This window comes from Synchiropus splendidus, chromosome 15, assembly GCF_027744825.2.
Source record: "Synchiropus splendidus isolate RoL2022-P1 chromosome 15, RoL_Sspl_1.0, whole genome shotgun sequence".
NCBI lineage: Eukaryota > Metazoa > Chordata > Actinopteri > Syngnathiformes > Callionymidae > Synchiropus > Synchiropus splendidus.
In genome coordinates, this window is record NC_071348.1 from 1,979,381 (window position 1) to 1,996,800 (window position 17,420).

General features: G+C 43.1%; 2 protein-coding genes across 5 annotated transcripts in view; one reads left to right on the forward strand and one right to left on the reverse strand.

Moving 5' to 3' along the window:
• galnt1 (UDP-N-acetyl-alpha-D-galactosamine:polypeptide N-acetylgalactosaminyltransferase 1) overlaps window positions 1-12,399 on the reverse strand; it is a 33,346-nt gene extending 20,947 nt beyond the window's left edge. For all 4 annotated transcript variants that reach the window (XR_008416684.1, XR_008416685.1, XR_008416686.1 and 1 more), the window contains exons 1-4: window positions 11,914-12,399; window positions 3,675-3,788; window positions 1,312-1,451; window positions 1,057-1,225 (exon numbers count right to left, since the gene is read on the reverse strand). Coding sequence is in view for 1 of the 4 variants with exons in the window: in XM_053887596.1 (XP_053743571.1) it covers window positions 1,057-1,225; window positions 1,312-1,450 (308 nt within the window). In the remaining 3 variants the exon portion in view is untranslated. The remainder of the gene's footprint in view (window positions 1-1,056; window positions 1,226-1,311; window positions 1,452-3,674; window positions 3,789-11,913) is intronic.
• A 2,610-nt stretch (window positions 12,400-15,009) lies between these two features.
• On the forward strand, window positions 15,010-16,820 carry ino80c (INO80 complex subunit C). The gene is made up of 5 exons (XM_053887613.1): window positions 15,010-15,419; window positions 15,729-15,839; window positions 15,906-16,017; window positions 16,254-16,321; window positions 16,389-16,820. The coding sequence occupies exons 1-5, from the start codon at window positions 15,264-15,266 to the stop codon at window positions 16,518-16,520; spliced, it is 579 nt and encodes a 192-aa protein (XP_053743588.1). The 5' UTR covers window positions 15,010-15,263; the 3' UTR covers window positions 16,521-16,820.
• The last annotated feature ends 600 nt before the right edge of the window (window positions 16,821-17,420 follow it).

Below are 17,420 nucleotides of genomic sequence, written 5' to 3' on the forward strand. Positions count from 1 at the left end.
ATATCCTGTGCAATTTCTGCGTGATAGTGAAAAGTGATTTATGGACACCCTATGTCACAGAGTGGCACTGCTAGCTTGGCTTTGGAGGGCTTATCTCAACCAAATTTCAACCAAAAGTGGCATTCCACAGGCGAAAAAGCAAGGCAATGGTCTTTAAAGGCTGCCTTTCACAAGCTGACTAATTGTCGCATCTCCTCAAGCATCCTTATTAATATTCCTTTCTGAGCTAGTTAGACTACACTAACACTGTGCCCAAAGGTCGTAGATAGGGATGTGGAGATGGATCAGCCATCGATAATTGTCAGCCGATGTTAATGTGATTGGTGAATGGCTGACATCGCAGTCCACAAAAACAATCACCTGTGACAGTCAGCACTCTGGTGGAGGCCTGTGGGTTGTGATGCTTCCACTCCTCCCTAACCCCATACTTGCTGCTCACTCGGCAGCAGCATTTCTGCTGTGGAGGTTATTTTAGTATGTCATGTAAAGTTTGCATCCTGCACCACATGCACTGGTAAATGCTGTGCTGCGAAGTGCTGTGCTGTAAAAAACAGCACTTGATGGGACACTGAGAATTTACGGAGCACATGAAGTAAGAGCAGCAGGGTGTTACCGCAGCTAGCGGTCAGCAACACCCACTGGTCCGAGCATGACATTCGGAAAGCCAAGTAAATTGGCCAAAAAAAATAATTTCACCAAGATACATGACCAAAACCGTTTTGTGTCGGACGCTGCGTTTCTTAACCACCTGAATCTGAAACTTCCAGAGTGGGATCTTGAACATGAACGCAGTGATGGAAGATGAGTGCTCTCCCTCTCTCTCAAGGAGCCCCACAACAAGTGGTCAGTTTGTAAAATCACAGACACAGCAAAGTTTGCTAGAGCTTCACCAAACTGCCGAGTCTCAGATCAGCAGCAAAAAAAATCCTGATCGGGCCATGCCTAATCTCACACAATCTTAAGAGAAGACACCGATAAGAGCCAAAAGAGAAACATGATCGGGAGAGATGGAGAATATGACAACATGAGTGAGTTGTGTAGGAGCAGGAGACTCACCCTTCAAGGCGAACATCAGGAAGAGAACGGTTCAGTGCAATCATCTCAGACGCCATTAGGTTGAACTGGTTGATCTTAAACATTTCCTTCATTTTCTCCTGGTTCTCCTTTGGGATGACCACTGGCTTCCCCCCCTCACCGGGGCCATCCCGCTGCCTGGTGAGAATACCTGCAGTGAAGACACTCAGGTTAGGAATATTAAGACGGAGAATGCCTTTCTGACTTGTTTGCATGTGTCAGCATGTGGAAACTTACTGTCTCTACCAGGCAGGCCTCTCTCTTTCTTGTCGTCGCACTTGTTGCACTCACTAAAGTAAAGCAGGATGAACATGTCCAGCATCACCCACACCAACGAGGTGGCCAAAACCACCTTGCAGTAAGCAAACCTGCGCATTCTGGAAAAGTGACATCAAAGTTAGAAAGCAATACGATTAGGTTAGACTAGACCAGACATTTAAAGGCATGTCAGTTAAACATAAGCACTCTTTCCCTGTGCATGGTGTCTCTCTCAGCCCACTCATACACTCAGACTGTACGGTGCATATCACTCTAGGTTAACTTGCTGGCAGTATTTTCATGGTGATGTCTGCATCTGTGTCTGACACAACTTCACTACATGTACACAACATCCTCCCTAGCATCCTTCTCTGTCTCTTTTCATATCCTCTTCCTGTCTCCCCAGGCCTTCACCTCCTTTAGAAATTGCACAAGTAGTTTTCCACAGACGCATGAAGAGCTTCGCAGGCTCGCTTCCTTCGAATTTTATGATTGGGAGCAAGAGGCCTCCTCTTCAGGGGACTGTTCATGGACAGAGAGGTGCTTTAAAATGCCTGCAAGGGCTAGCATAAAGTTTTCACTTAGAGCTTTCTATGTGTTAGCGCTGAAAGTAGACACATGCCGTCTCAACCCTCAGTCTGCCTCATACCACAAGCACAGTCTTGATGACCTGATACAGTGTATAATAATGTCTGAAGTATTACAGATGAGCAGAAACTGAATTGGAGCATCACAAGTCTGGAGGCAGTCCTCAGGTCATGAGGCTTTAATAAGAACAAGAGTTTTCGAGACAACTGATTAAACCATGATTAAACAGTAGTAATGCCACAACTGGAGCAGAAGAATGCTGCAGCTAATATTAGGGAAGTCAAACAGAACAAAGAGACCCCATCATCCCTTCATGTTGCACGGAGCGGAAGATCAACTGTTCACTGGATTCTTCATTAATACTTATTAGTCTTAAAAAAAGACTAATTTAAGGTTAAAAAGCAAAAATAATGTAACAAATACTTCAACAGAAAAGCACAAGGAAGCATATATAGTAAGAGGTTGCTTTGGTAACTTATTGTACGCTTATATTATCAGCTGGTGGAAGGAAACCAGCAACCATTCGAACTGCTAAAATTGACCGCAGCTACAGAATAAAATAAAGAAATAAAAATGAATAAGAGGTAGCCATACGGTCTTTCTTAAGAGTCAAAAATACACACTCTAAACTGTACTTGAATCAGCAAATGATGGGTCAATCTCCAGTCACTGGGGCATTTTGGGGCACCAAAATCAATATGGAGTAGTTTCAGACCGTGCAGTCTCACTCGCCATGTTTTTGAAAAGAAACCAAATTTCAAATGCAATCATAATACAATCATAGAATTCATTTCTATATTTATTTCTGTATATTTACTAGAGAAATTACCAACCAGTCAGTGGTTTGCTTGAGTCTGTTTGAGTCAATGTATCTGGCTACTGGCCACACTCAAAGTTGCCCACTCTAAAGAAGCTACTAGTGCTGCTTGATCTGGAAGGAAGAACATGGCGCCTGCCGTCTACATATTTGTGCAGTTAAGAAGACCATATTTGCTCAAATGACAGATCATGAACATGAAAACGTTACAGCATTACCCCATTCCCTATTACTCTACCTTTGCACGGGTTTACGTATTTGGATTGCATGTAACTATAAAAATACATATTGCACACTTTTGATCAAATTGTATGATGGTTGACTGCTGCATCTTCCAAAGCAGCAAGTTGAGACTCTGCAGCTTGCAATCATATCAGAGGATAAAAAAAGCAAATTGTTCATCAGCACTGGAGATTGAGCAGGGGGTTGTAGGTCATTTCATCTTACAGTTGTTACATCATTGCTCTCACACAGATAACACTCCTTCTTGGTAACATTCAAAGCATTACAGACCAAGACATGACAACAAACATCAATGGGGCTGCCAAGAGTGAGAAATGCATTGCCAAAAATGTTATAAGACTGAAGTCAAGCTGTGTGTGTGTGTGTGTGTGTGTGTGTGTGTGTGTGTGTGTATGTGAGTGAGTGAGTGAGTGAGTGAGTGAGAGAGTGAGAGAGAGAGAGACTAGGATGGATGGATGGATGAATAGATTGCTAGATAGTGAGAGCAAGAGAGAGAGAGAGGTTGTATATCCAGCACAATAAAACAATCTTTTTGGTATACATGACTTGTTTTCCTAAAAATCTATGTAAACTACTATGTTGAGATAGTGTATGTATTGCCTTGAAGGCCATACACATGAATTGCAAAATGTCTTGTATGACCCATTTCCAGAATTTCGATTCCATGAGGTGAATTTTAGCCAAAATGTCGTACCTGTGAAAGTGACTAATGGGTCTCTGGTCAGCTGTGATTGGGGTCTCCACCAGCAGAGCGGACGGAGCCGCAGAGATCCCACGTTTTTCCACGTCTGTCACTCAAACATGCTCCCTGCAAAAAACAAAGAAAGTCTTGAAATGTTGTCTGCCGGACAACGCCCATCCTGCACAGGACAACATAATGTCACACCTAAAGCATCAAATAGCGACAATTTTCATGTGGAACTTTGACGCAGAAGAATCCTTCGGTTTTGCTCGCTGAAATGCTCCAGTGGAACACTGAATGCATCAACATGATGATTTTGGTCAACTGGCACAGAAACTACTTTTCAAATGAAGAGCGCTCTCACTTTCAATGACAAAATAAAAAAATGACGGGAAAAATAAGGCTACAGCCATCTTTAAAAACGTATTGAATTGAACTTTCACAGTCATACATACATTCATTTCACTGGTGCCTGTGACTATTATTAATGTTTTCTCTCTATTCGGCCTATTTGCTGCATGTTGTACCACTAATGTCCAACTGAACCAAAGGGACCACTTGGCTTTTGCATAAGTAAGCTGAAATATGTATCATTTCTTAAAGGGTGAAAGAGTGAAAAGATGATTAATAATAGAGAGATTTGAACAATCTGAACTAAAAATCTATTCAACATATGGTGAACAATAAGAATAGCTGTGACTCAGTACTTCTGCCCTCAAGTGTGTGGCCTAGATTCATTTCTACTCATGGCTCTTGTATCGTAAGCATGCGTGTATGTGTGTAATTGGTCTCACAATACATGGCCCACACATGCATCATGCATCAGTGAGTGTGAGGAGGCTGTGCTGCACTGCAGGCGTGTTTCAGTATGTCTACATCCACCAAAAGGTTGAGACCCAGCTCCTCCCCGATGAGTCATCAACCCACCATCTCCCGCACCATTTTTCCCTTTTCGCAGAGGTACATGCCAATAACGGTGAGGTAACTATTTTGCCGGCAAGATGATCCATTAGTCTTGCTGTATTCCAGGTGAAGATCAATCCTTTACCGTGTTCAGTTCAATCACTAAATCAGAGACGGCATAAATTGTAATTGCACATGACAGAAACTGCATTGCGGTGATGAGCAACCCTTAATTGAGGTTCCTTAGTGCCGCACAGTTGCATTTGACTCATTTGCTGCTTGCTTCTGGGTTTGCCCGGGGTGGCGCTCTAAGAGCAGCCGAGCTATTTAGGAAGGTGAGGAGCGCCAGGTGTGGCTTGTTTGAATGTGGGCAGGCAGGCCGTTCTTCACCATGTCTGCAGCATCTCCAAGGTTCCTTTTCGTCTTTATGCCACTGGAAATCATTTTTGGAATGAAGTGTGTCTTATTTTGTCTTACCTCCTTTTGTAGACTATAGGAGAATAAATTAGCTTTGCAAAAGAAGAAAATAAGTATGGGCTCATCATTGCTGCTCAAGTGAGTTTGCCACGTTCATTCAGATGGGCAGCAAGCATGTGTATAGTTTTGTTTATAGGAGGACAGCACATTAACCGCCAAGCCCATCTCTGGCTTTAACTATCCATCCAGAACACTCCCTGTTATTACACGACTAAGTCTGCCTCAACTCCGACTGTGGCGTCTTGGTCTAAGTCAATGTAATTCTCTCTCAGCTATAATACTCATCAATCAGATAAGCACATTATTCACATATGCGCTTAACAGTAAGAATGTTGGGGCCTAAGAGTCAAACTTGACTTAGTTAAAAGACCTTAGCTGGAGTATTGGGAGTATACCGTGGGCAAAGCTTAACTAACAGTTAAACAACTACTTACACTACCTCTCGGTCTGTGGGAACACACGGTGTTCCATGTGCTCTCTCGCTCTCTATGAGGATGGAATATGTGTCTGTGTGTGCAAAAGTGCCAGCCAGCTTGGCTCTCAGCCAAGGTGTTATGGAAATCTGTAGCGTATGCTACAACAGAGCGAGTGCCAAGTGACATCTTCGCAACAACAAACAGTGCCAGGACTGAGCCAACTGCACCTCAACTCTCTGTCTTACAGCCATTCTCTGCTACATTCAGAACTCCTCGGTTGGCCAGTTGAAAAATAGAAGACACCCTGTGTTTCTCAGCAGTCGATCCACGTTACTCTTCCTCCATATAAAGGTCCCTTGACTGCTTGCTAACTGAAGTAGGTAGGCCCTCACAAGCTAACACACACATATATTTAAAAGGGATGTAGGAGAATATTAGTCCAGCAATATTATATATTTCATATAATATTATTGTCAGAAATACTGTATCCAACATCTGTACTCATTCTTTCACCAATAATGAAAAATTAATAACGCAATGGAATGCCAAAAGGCAAAAGTGTGCTGCTAGTTGTGGCTCATCAGCAGCGCTTGTTACTACAGTTAATGGTGGAATATAATTCAGTGTATTGCCATTTGCTATTTATAATGACTACAAGGCACCAGCTCATTTCTCATTTGTCTCATTTGAGTATATATATATTTATGAATCTTTAAGTACCAGGAGAAAACAGACCAGAAACCAGTCTGTCTTTGGCTGAGAAACAAGCCTAAACTCTAACCTAAACCTAAGTTCACAAGATATTCGTTTAGTTCCTGTCATGTGTGACCTCAAAACCACACACCCAAGTGGAAGTAAAAAAACAATGGCAACAACAATAGACTTTGCTTGCAGATTTCTAGGGGATAACAATAGGGATTTCTCTCTAGACTACGTGTGAACTCATTGGAACTAAACTTTCAAAACGTGTTGGTTGCATTCAGCGCCAATAACGCTGTCGTGTAAAAGAGCACTGCATCAGCAACGAAATTATGTCAGTCATTTGAGGCCATTTGAGACTATATACATATATATATATATATATATATATATATATATATAAAATGCCAGAAAACACTGAAATTAATTAATAATGAGTTAGTTTTGTAAACAGCTGTTAAAATGAGGAACTTGTGGTTCCTCCTGTCATCAGCATTGGACATCCCATCAAAAATGCTGACTGCGATGACCAAGCAACGGCTGCAAGAGGGTTGAGAATCACTGTATTTTGATCATATTTGGTGAAATTACCGGGTGGAAAGACCTTTTTAATGGAAACCAGTGTGATGACACTTCTAGTGGAGCTTAATACAGGCACTAAAAATCAGAAATTTAGGGCGTCCGACTGATAATATAGGGGATCTATTTTTTCATGTTTAGCAGTTCAGACACCCCCCTAGCTAAAAGCCTGGTCAAGACTGCGGGCTTCACACTCCATTGTGCTGCTTCACACCAGTGTACGTCCCATTTGTTCTACTCTGATTGGGGAGTTACGGGCAGTATAAGTGTTTGCGAAACTTTTGCGTCAAAAGCCCACTTGAAAATAGTTGCTACTAGACACATCAGGAATGTGAATGTGTATTTTTCCACCAAAAAACAAACTTGTGAGCAACTTGTGAGCAGTTTGTGCTTTTTCAATGGCTGTCTGTCGATACCAGTCGCATAACAATTCAGTTGAGTGGGAGAAAACAACAGTTTGCAAGCATGCTTACTGCAGTTGTTTCTGCAACAGTCAGCACATATGTTCTGTTTCCCACTTCCAGCCATGGCAGCCGTCTGTGTGAGGGGATAGTGAAGAGTAGCATAGTCACCATGGAAACCATGTCTTTTTCCTACCGGCTCACCTCTCAAACAGAGACAGACACGCTCTGTAGCCACATCAACACTGTTCTTCACCGTGACTTGAGCCAGGTTGTATCATTAGGTGAGTATTTGTAATGCAAGTATTTCAGGTCGGTTCTCTGGTTGTGGTGATATTCGGGGAGGGTTCAGGCCAAGACAATGGTAGATAAGGAAAAATGTCCTTGAAGCAATAAATCATGCCCACCAGTCTTCTTGTGAGTGATGATGAGGGACCTGAGGGAAGGAGGTTGAAGAGCTGCAGGTGAGATTGGGCCATTGCGACTGGGCTGAATGAGTGTTTTAAAATACGTTTGAGGTAAAGCTTAACTAATGTTTGACCCTTTAGTCACTCACAAAATTGAGACCAGCCACATGGCTGCATTTAAAAAAGCCAATATGTAAACAAAAAGCCTGATGTAGCCCCTGCTTTACACAAGCAGATGCCAGACACCTGTAACTTCAATCTGAGCAACATTTGAAGGCGTGTCCCACTAATTTACATTTTATGATGTATCAAGAGAAATCATATTGCAGTACCATGGTAGTGACAGCATTGGTACGGTGCACCAAGTCTTACGGATCGTGAGGTACCATGTGACATGTTAAAGCAAAACACAACAGCCTCAAATGAACCCATTTAAGAATTTAAGAATTTATGTGAGCAATGGTCACTGGTTGGCTCGAGCACGACAGGGAGCAGGGAATTGGCAAGGATCCCTGCTGACTCTGAATGACCCACTTTTTCTGCAATTCTATCCCTAATGTGACCCAGTGAAGAGGACAAAGACAGACACATACACCGCCAATCGGATTTCAAATGCAAGTGTAGAAAACAGCTCAACACAGGTGGCGGCTTTCGTCACCCTTTCCACTACGTGTTGTTGCTTCATTCACAGATGTGGTCATCGTGGCAGTAAGTATGTAAGCCTGTTCTCCACAGGTGATGTAGAGTAGGCTGAACAATATGGACACGATTTCAGATCTCGATACTGCGTGGCGGATATTGGAATATCGAGACATTATAGGATCTTGGCAGATCAGTCGACACGTGGTGATCACGAGGACAAACAAAACCGTCGACTACAGATTTAATTCATTTCTTTTAAGTTTAATTTTCCTCTCAGAACTGCTGCTGCACCGTGCAGTAGCTGTAATCAAGTCAAATTTAAGCTACTATTTGAGAGCTTTTGAAAATGTAATCTCAATTGACTTTTCCTTATTCATTTCAATTATGTCACAGAATAAGCAGAGTTGAAAAAGGAAATGTAGATGCTCTTTGTGCTATTGATTATTTTGTTTGAAAATGATAAAGCATTTCTGTTGCTGCTTTTTAATTTTCAAATTTGACAATGTAGAGTGAATTTGGATCTTTGGCTTTTTAATTTAAATGATGCCAGAGAATAACCAGTCATGAACAAGAACATGAAAAAGCTGTAAAATTTCTGTTTAATTTGAAATACAGTCCACAATTGCTTCCATTTAAAACAAGCATAATATTCAAATGTTTATTTTCATGGTTTGCCTGTAAGACATTTGCGAAGTCGGGTCAAATAAAAAAAAGAAAGAAAGTTTTGATACAAGCTCCTCTTGATTTCTTTGCACCAACTTGGTGTACATGTATGTAAATGTAAGTCTGGTCCAGCCATACTTTGAAGAGACAAACAATGGCATTCCTGTGCTCGCAGCTCCAGGTGGCTGTGGAAACCAAATCCTTCAGCAAGCCGAGCTGGCATACAGACTGCCGGGAACGCCAAATGTTGCAGCCTCCCACCGGAGACATTAACCAGAATAGACCTTTTAATATAATAAATAATAAATGCACCAGAGCACCCATCAATTGACACACATCAAAATGATAAAATACCAACATAATCCCTTGATAGTGATATCTTTCTTTTGACACAGTGACTCAAGGAAAGGTGATTCATAACCAACTGCACAAAGCATGGTTCGATTTAGTACCTAAAACATCTTTAAAATTAGTCTCCAACGTTAACCAACATCACAAAGGAAGCAGCGCCACTGAAGTAGCTTATTTGCTCTTGAGACAAACAAAAGTATGAGGTGTGAAGTCTGTAAGGATAATGAACCTCAAAAATTGAAGTTTGATCGTTGCTCATCTAAATAGTTTATTGGTATTCTAACCATAACCGATTAGTGACAAGCACTGGGTAAAAGGCTTGTCACGCAGCACAGGAAACACACACATCCACGAAACAACCTTGAAAGGAGGAACATGATTCATTCCCTTCTAGCGCCAAAAAAACACTGCCACAGACGTCTCACTGCATGACCCGAAACTCCAACTCTGTTCTATTTGCAATTATAGGTCAATTCCTACAATGAAAATTACAATGAAATGAAAGGGTTCAGAGTAACAACAGCAGTGAGAACGGCTTGTTGGAGATGTTCCGAAAACTACTGATTATCTGGAAGTGGATACATGAATAAGAACAATCACTGGCACTCAACCTGAGGCCGTGGTGCAAAAACCACTCATCACTCATTGTCATTCATCACACTGCAGAGATTGCGCTTAAGTACAGAAATCTTTATCATCAAAGGAGTGACTTCTTCTGTTATGATCACAAAAAATGACTAAAAGCGCTTGGAATGTGAAATCACAGCTTACAACATCAGAACTACAGACTTCCAGCCACAAGGGCTCAGAGAAGGATTTCACTGTTGTCTGAAGGGCTATAGCAGGAGATATGTCCTAAACATAAAATCTCTGCATTTTCCACAAAAAAATGGATTCACGACATTTACAATTACAAAAAAAAAATTGCCCATATCGCTCAGCCATATCGTTAGTTTTGGGGTGTGTCAATCATAAACTATTACTTCAGGCTAAAATGGAAAATGAATCAAGGACATTTCATGGATACAGTCCAAGCTAGCAAGCTTCAATCCCCATGCTGGGGAACTACACACATTATAGCTCCCAAAAATGTGAAAGACACGAAACTTACTGACACGATATGAATTTGCTACAATTCAGATTTGATCAGAGTAGATCATGATAAAACAGCAGACCAGAAACCATGAAGAATAAAGTTGGGAATTGACAAAATCAATCTTAAATCAAATCATGGCCACAAAAATCACAATTTAATCAAATCATGATATAGGCTACATTCATAGTGCAGGGCTTAATGATCAGTTTGGATTCTTTGTCTGATGTTTTTGTGAGGTTGTTCACATTTCTAATGAAATGCGACTTTTATGTGTGAACTTTAAATGCCCCCAACTGTGTCCGGCATGTCCCACACAATGACGTCACAACACCCAGTAAACATCTGCCGGAGGAAGGACATGCGCTACATATTTGTTTAGAGGTGAAGGTTAAACCCCTGGATTCCACTGATGGTGGTTTCACTGACTTTTTGTCAGATGGTTTTCACCATGCGAAACCGCAGAGTCTATTGAAACAGATTGTTTGTAAAATATTACTCCTCACTTACAGGATCGACTCTTGCCTGGTTCACCACAGTCTTTTGTTTTTAGGAGGTGACAGGTTGCTTGCGCAGAGATCACAAAACACACTGCTCTGATATGGTACAACGTCTGATGTGTGTATTTTTCACCTCTCTTCCTTCGCTTGTTCCCCGTGATTGTCTTTGGAGTGACTATTCCTTATCTGCACAAACCCCACACAAGGTTCCAGCCAAGGGTCAGCATACATTTGAAAGTTTTTTTTAATCATTTTTTTCCCAAGTCAACCAGAATCTACAACGATGTTACAAAGTTGTTGCTTATGGTTCTGTGTCTTGTTATAGTGCTACGATGACCCTTAGATCACCCTGCTTCATCACCAAAACCTGCGATGCAAATTCTTACTGCCATTTTTCAATGACTGTTCCCATGAAATACAATCAACCTTAACTCACTGGGAAACAGGATCACAGCGAAATCCGTGAATGTACTGATCTATTTAAAAAAAGGGGAATTCTCTAAGTACTGCTCAGTCCTGAGGTTACTGGCACTCTGTCTGCTGACACATTAACCACACGAAAAATTAAAAACCAAAATAGCCTCACCTAAATACGTTAAATAGCAGTCATGCGCCGCATATAGAGCATCCACACTGTGCTTGTCACGCTCAAGTTTCTTCCTCAAACGCGAGGGTTGGAGGTTAGTTGGTCGCGCTTGGATCCAACTGTCAGATAAGTCACACACATATGACAGCAATGCTATTCCCTTCACATTTACAGCTCGCTTTCTTAGCGAGTGAAGCGCCTCTATTTGCGATCACTTTACACTGTACACTTCAGTTAAAATGCCTGAAGAACAACACGGTCAGGACTAGTCTAAACGTAACCTCTCAGTGAACACTCCTCACTTTTAAGCAGTTAGGGGCAACAAGACAAATGTGGCGGGATCGATCGGATCAAAGTGTAACCGAAACAGTTTTAGGTGCTGACCCCCATCTCATCACCGTTGCTTGGCTGCTTCTGTCAACAAGAAGCTCGCCGCTGTATCCGCTACCAGAGAAGCGTCACCGGCCACTTTCAGCGCGTTGGGGAACATAAATCTAAAAAGAATGACATATGTGGAACAGAAATCTCTCCTACCTGTAGTGACAGTCCGCCTCGATCCAGCGATGTGTCGCAGGCACAAGAGCGACGATAAGGACCGGAGTACCGCAGCCTAGCGGGCTAGCTAGCCTAGCGAGCTAACGATGGGGCAGAGTACGGTCGTTTTACTGGCGTCGCAAAAACCTGCAGGAGAACGGAAGAATGCGTGCTCACGGGCGCATTGATACGACAGAGGTTCGGCTTGTAAAGGCTAAAAAGGCCAGGGCATCCATTAGAATGTAGAGCGAACGTGCGAGGCGCCTCAGTTGAGTGCAGCGGCGCTCTGCGGTGGGATCTGTCTCTGCGGGCGGACGTGCAGCCTCAGTCGGGGTCTTGGTGGGAGAGAGGAGTTCGATGCGTGGAGCAACCACAAGCAACATCCTCGCTCATCCCTCCGTCACTCCCTCAACCCGGAAGAAATTCGCAAACTGGCTGTATCCAGTGCGAATCACCATCAAACCCGAGAATCACCCATCCGGGGGAAACGCGCGGAGCTGCATCGTTTATCGCTCAGAACCGCAACTCGTTCATTGAGGATCCGTTTTGAAATGTTTGCTCTGTTACAAAACAGTGTGTTTGCTTGGTGACGGCCCTAAAAATGAAGCTGGGTTTCTGTCCCTGTTATGTAACTTGAAAACGTTATCTGAGAAGTCCAAGCTTCCTCTTCACAGGACACATTTGCCTGTTGAAAGATCAGTCACATGTTCCAGCGCGTCTGTTCTCCTCCCCTCAAGACTATAGGTATACATGTTATTTTAGGTATGATAAAAATATATTCAATGAACACACGTTATTCTTCATTAAGTCAAAGTGTCATTGTTGCGCATGTGCTCTGAGGAACTATAGTCCAACTTAAAAAGCCCAGAATTAATATTCTTGTGATAAACACTCCCAGCTGCAGGATTCAAAACAACAACAACTAGGGTGTTCTTTCACATAGAGTGAATGTGTGAGTCACTGAAGGAGCAGCTCAGTGATGCTGGAGTCTCGTGTAGCGGGTTAGATGGTGTCTAACATCTTTAGAAATGCCACCATCGTCACTGGGTCAAGCATGTCAGAACAGAAGTGGCCTTTACTCAGTCCACTCCTGTCTGCTGTTGTGATGCCCCTCCAGCCAGTTGTGGTTATTGTTTTTGCTGTAAAGCTTTGTACTTTGGAGAGGATGGTTGTTTTAGTTTGCCTTCTGTCTTCTCAACACATACTTTGACAATGAGTTGTACTGCAGGAATATTTCACAAACACATTTTGTCTAAAAAGACATTTGTATTCTACACAAGTTTCTTATAAATCTTTCTATGAATGCACATAAGAAAAAAATGATAGTCTTCTGTTTGCTATAGGCCAAACATGTTGTTGCATTGAATTGGAAAAATATATTAAAAGGGAGAGTGCATGACTTCTATGATAGCTGGACGCCTTTTATGCAATTTCTACAAGAGAAACCTTTTTCTTTGCTGTGATCGTTGCTTTATGTGACTGGATTTTGTATGCTAAAAGTTGATTTTCTACACTGAGAGTAAGTTGGTGTTGAGGGTGGGTGGGGAAATGTGTATTGGTTGTTTTTTTTGTTTTTTTTGTCTTTGTAATTGTGAAAATTAATCAATATATGTATGAAAAAAAAGACATTTGTATTTTGTTTGGACTCAGAATTATTACTATTAACATGAGAACAACACACGCCTGACAGTCACGCTGACTATCAAGCACCACAAACATTGACACCTATCTAGCACCAGTCAATGGGCTGCTGACACAGATCAATTCACCCTGCTCCAGGCTGCGGCATTTACGTTTTGGCTCACACTAGCCTGACTTACTAGAGCTGGGAACTCCACCAACCGTTTTGCAAAGTGTGCTCATGAAATTACACCATTGCTGGACCGTCTGTGTTTGGTTGCCGCAGACTATGGACAATAATGTGGGTGGACATTAGCGTAGTTCAGTCAAATTGCTACAGCATATCTATATGCTACAGTCAAAAATGAATAAGCAATTTGGAGAGACCATCCAAATCAGTGTTTCCTTTGTGATCCCAGTCTTCTAGTCATTCTGACACAGAGCACTTTCCAATCAACATTTGTGTGATATAGAGCGCTTTCCTCAACATCAGAATTTCAGAATTAGCTTTATTGCCATGGTTAGTGAGGATCCCACCAACTAGGAAAGTGCTTTGGAATAACATGCAAAGATCAACAAAAATAAAATAAACAGCACTAATAGAAGTAACTAATAAAGAAATAACCCACAAACAACAAGGGCTGATCTCGTTCAGTTTCACGGACTGGTGGCTGGAGGTGCAGCGGTTGGAGGACAGGGAGAAGAGCCACGGAGAGACCTGATGATGAGGGTCCGAGTGTCGGAGACAGTTGTCCCCAGCCGCACACACTGACTCCGGCTGGTCAGGAAGTCCGTAATCCATCTGCAGAGGGAGTCAGGTATGTTGAGCTGGCGAAGCTTGTCTTCAAGCAGAGCTGGGAGAATCGTGTTAAAGGCGGAGCTGAAGTCTACAAACAGGATCCTGGCATAGGTTCCTACAGAGTCCAGACGCTCCAGAATGAAATGAAGGGCCTGGTTCACTGCGTCGTCCACAGATCTGTTGGCTCTGTAGGCGAACTGCAATGAGTCCAGGTGAGAAGCAGTGATCGATTTCAGGTGAGAGAGAACCAGGCGCTCAAAGGACTTCATGAGCACAGACGTCAGTGCCACTGGTCTGTAGTCTTTCAGTCCTGTGATCCTGGCTTTCTTGGGAACAGGAAAGATAGCAGAGGATTTAAAACAGGCAGGAACATGACAGGACACCTAGGATGCATTGAAGATGTCCGTGAACACTGGAGCCACTTCAGTGGCTCCAGTGTTCAGGATGGCAGGGGAAACTCTGTCCGGACCCGCAGCCTTCCGAAGGTTCAGCCTCCTGAACTGAGTGACCACGACCTGCGCCGCTTTGCCCACCCATGCTCTTCACACTATACACAAATACGCTCCATAAAAAAGATGATCGCAAAATAAAGTGTGTACACCCAACTTTCATCACTAGGTGGAAGCAACGCTCCGCTGTGATGCGCTGTATTGCGGCACAACATTGACCATAAAGAATTTATACATTGATAACGATTACGCTTAAATACGATTTAATAGACAAAGGAAACAAAAGAAAAAAAACCCCACACAAATATGAACTTACTTACCGTCACATTACTTCGGAAGTCGAAAGTTCCCGGAAGTGATCCACATCCGGGAAACGTAATGTTTTCAGTGAGCGGCTAATACAAAGCAGCTAATGCTAACGCTTCATGTAGAGGGTTTAATTGCGCTTACACACACTGCAACTGAACATTTAAAAAAATGATATGGCCTCTCAGATCCCCATCACCATCCGGAGTCAATCGGTGGCCGTCAACTCATCTACTCAGCGAACGAAGAAGAGGCCGGCGAGTCCGGCAGTGTCCGTCGTCCAGCCGATCAAGAAGAAGAAGGCTCCAGTAGTGGCTTCTCCACAGACACAGGTCACGCATCTACGGACCCTTTCACTCTTAATAGGTGTGGGATTTATAGGCGTTGCACCCTCCACGACCTACCTGGTCCTGGTGTACTCTTCTATCCCATTCATGCCACTCAGTGGCTGCCTTACTCATCTCCTTCTACTGCCATCTCAGTGTGTAACAGTCTTCAGCCCTCTGTTTTTCCCCTCTCCATTGCTGCAGCGTCCTAATTCTCCTTCCTGCCTTTGTGTTAGACCAACTCCCAACACATGATGCAAAAGTCTGGGTAACTCACCTGGTGCTTTCTTTTTGTTTACACTTGCACTACACCAGATGGTGGTGGCTGACACTGTGGCAGAAGTGAAAACATTGGGAGTTGGAGATGGTGGAGCCCCCCCTGCCTCTGAGGCGAAGCAACCGCCATTTAAAGACCCCACATTTACAGTGAGTGTCTCGCCTGTGCACTTGACATGCTTGTTTCCCCCTCCTTATCCTTTAAATTATTTACAGCATTCTGGGATCGGAGGAGCCGCAGCAGGCAAGAAAAACAGAACTTGGAAAAATCTCAAGCAGATTTTGGCTTTGGAGCGAACTCTACCCTGGAAACTCAGTGACCCCAGCTGTGAGTTCTTCAGTCAAGCGTTACAGTATTGAAATATATTTAGTGGAAACACACGCACGCTATTGAATATGAATAGGACGTATTGATGTGTACTCTTGAGGCGAGTTAGTTCCACCTTCAGAAATACATTTTGAAAGCAAAAGAAATGATCAGATCATTTTGTTTTTTTGGTGCGATTAGAAGCAAAGTGGGCCTTGGCAAGTTACTAAAACATATCGCCTCGCTTTCATACACAGACCACAGTATTGATGCTCCCCCTTCCTTGAAGCCAGCAAAGAAGTACTCTGACATCTCTGGACTCCCTGTGAGTATTGAGTTCAAAATCACTGTCCGAAGACAAAGAGTAACCAATTCTTTTTTTTTTTTTTCAGGCCAGCTATACAGATCCACAGACAAAACTGCGCTTCACATCAGCCGAAGAGTTCTCTTACATTCGCCTTCTCCCGACCGATGTTGTCGCTGGCTACCTGGCTGTTCGAAAGGCCACTTGCATTGTTCCCTGACAACTCTGGACTGTTAATAAAAAAAAAAAAGAGTTGATTTCAAAAGTCTATAACTCTGTTTTCTAATCCAAGGGAGCCTCAATGGAGTGGCACACATCTTGTGACAGGATAATTTCCCCCCGGATTAGAGTTTGAGTCACTTTTATTTCTTTACAAGATGAAAAGCCAAGCTGCCAAAAATGAACAATTAACATTGGTTCTCTTGGCTTCATATCTTTAGTCTTTTTGTACATCCGTTGTCTTCCACTGAAGCGCGGCTGGATTGCAGGGGTTGCAGCTGTTGAAAGCACGATCCATGAGTTTCTGTATCACTGACAAAATGATAAAGTGAGAACAAGATCCAGAGTCACGGCTGCTGGTGTTCCGGCTTGCTTCTGTTTGAGTTGTACTTCTCCTAATTCTGCCAACTTCAGTGAAGCTGATGGAGGCACTACAGTATCGCCGTGTGAGTTCGGGCAGCACCTCCATTCCTGCTGTGGCATCAAAACCCCAACACAGTGATTAATGAACACTGCCAGACTTTCTGCTTCACAAGCACATGATCTAACACAGGGTGTGCACATTCTGGGGCCTGTGTGTGCGTCTGCCCAGCAGTGACAAGGGTGCGCAGTACAGTATATCTGGAGTCATGGTGCTGTGTAGGGCGGGATGATATGTACCAAGACCGTCTCTCCCTGATGGATTGACAACCGTTTGGGTGGCGTGCTACCACCAGGAGGCGCCACCGATCCGCCAGAACGGGAAGTGAAGCAGCTGCAGGACGTCAGCGTCATTCAGGATTCATTTTAAAGCAATGAGCCTCCACAGAGTGTGTGTGTCAAACAGGCTGATGAGAATTACTCATTGTCGTAAAGGCACAGAAAACTAAGAAGCACAAGCGTGATCAGGTTATGAATATAA

What these genes read in the sequence shown, in the direction of transcription:
- ino80c (XM_053887613.1), top strand. Translation starts at nt 15,264, where the DNA reads ATGGCCTCTCAGATCCCCATCACCATCCGGAGTCAATCGGTGGCCGTC. An exon ending in TTAAAGACCCCACATTTACA is followed by an intron (nt 15,840 to 15,905) that starts GTGAGTGTCTCG and finishes AATTATTTACAG; the next exon opens with CATTCTGGGATCGGAGGAGC. An exon ending in GAAACTCAGTGACCCCAGCT is followed by an intron (nt 16,018 to 16,253) that starts GTGAGTTCTTCA and finishes TTTCATACACAG; the next exon opens with ACCACAGTATTGATGCTCCC.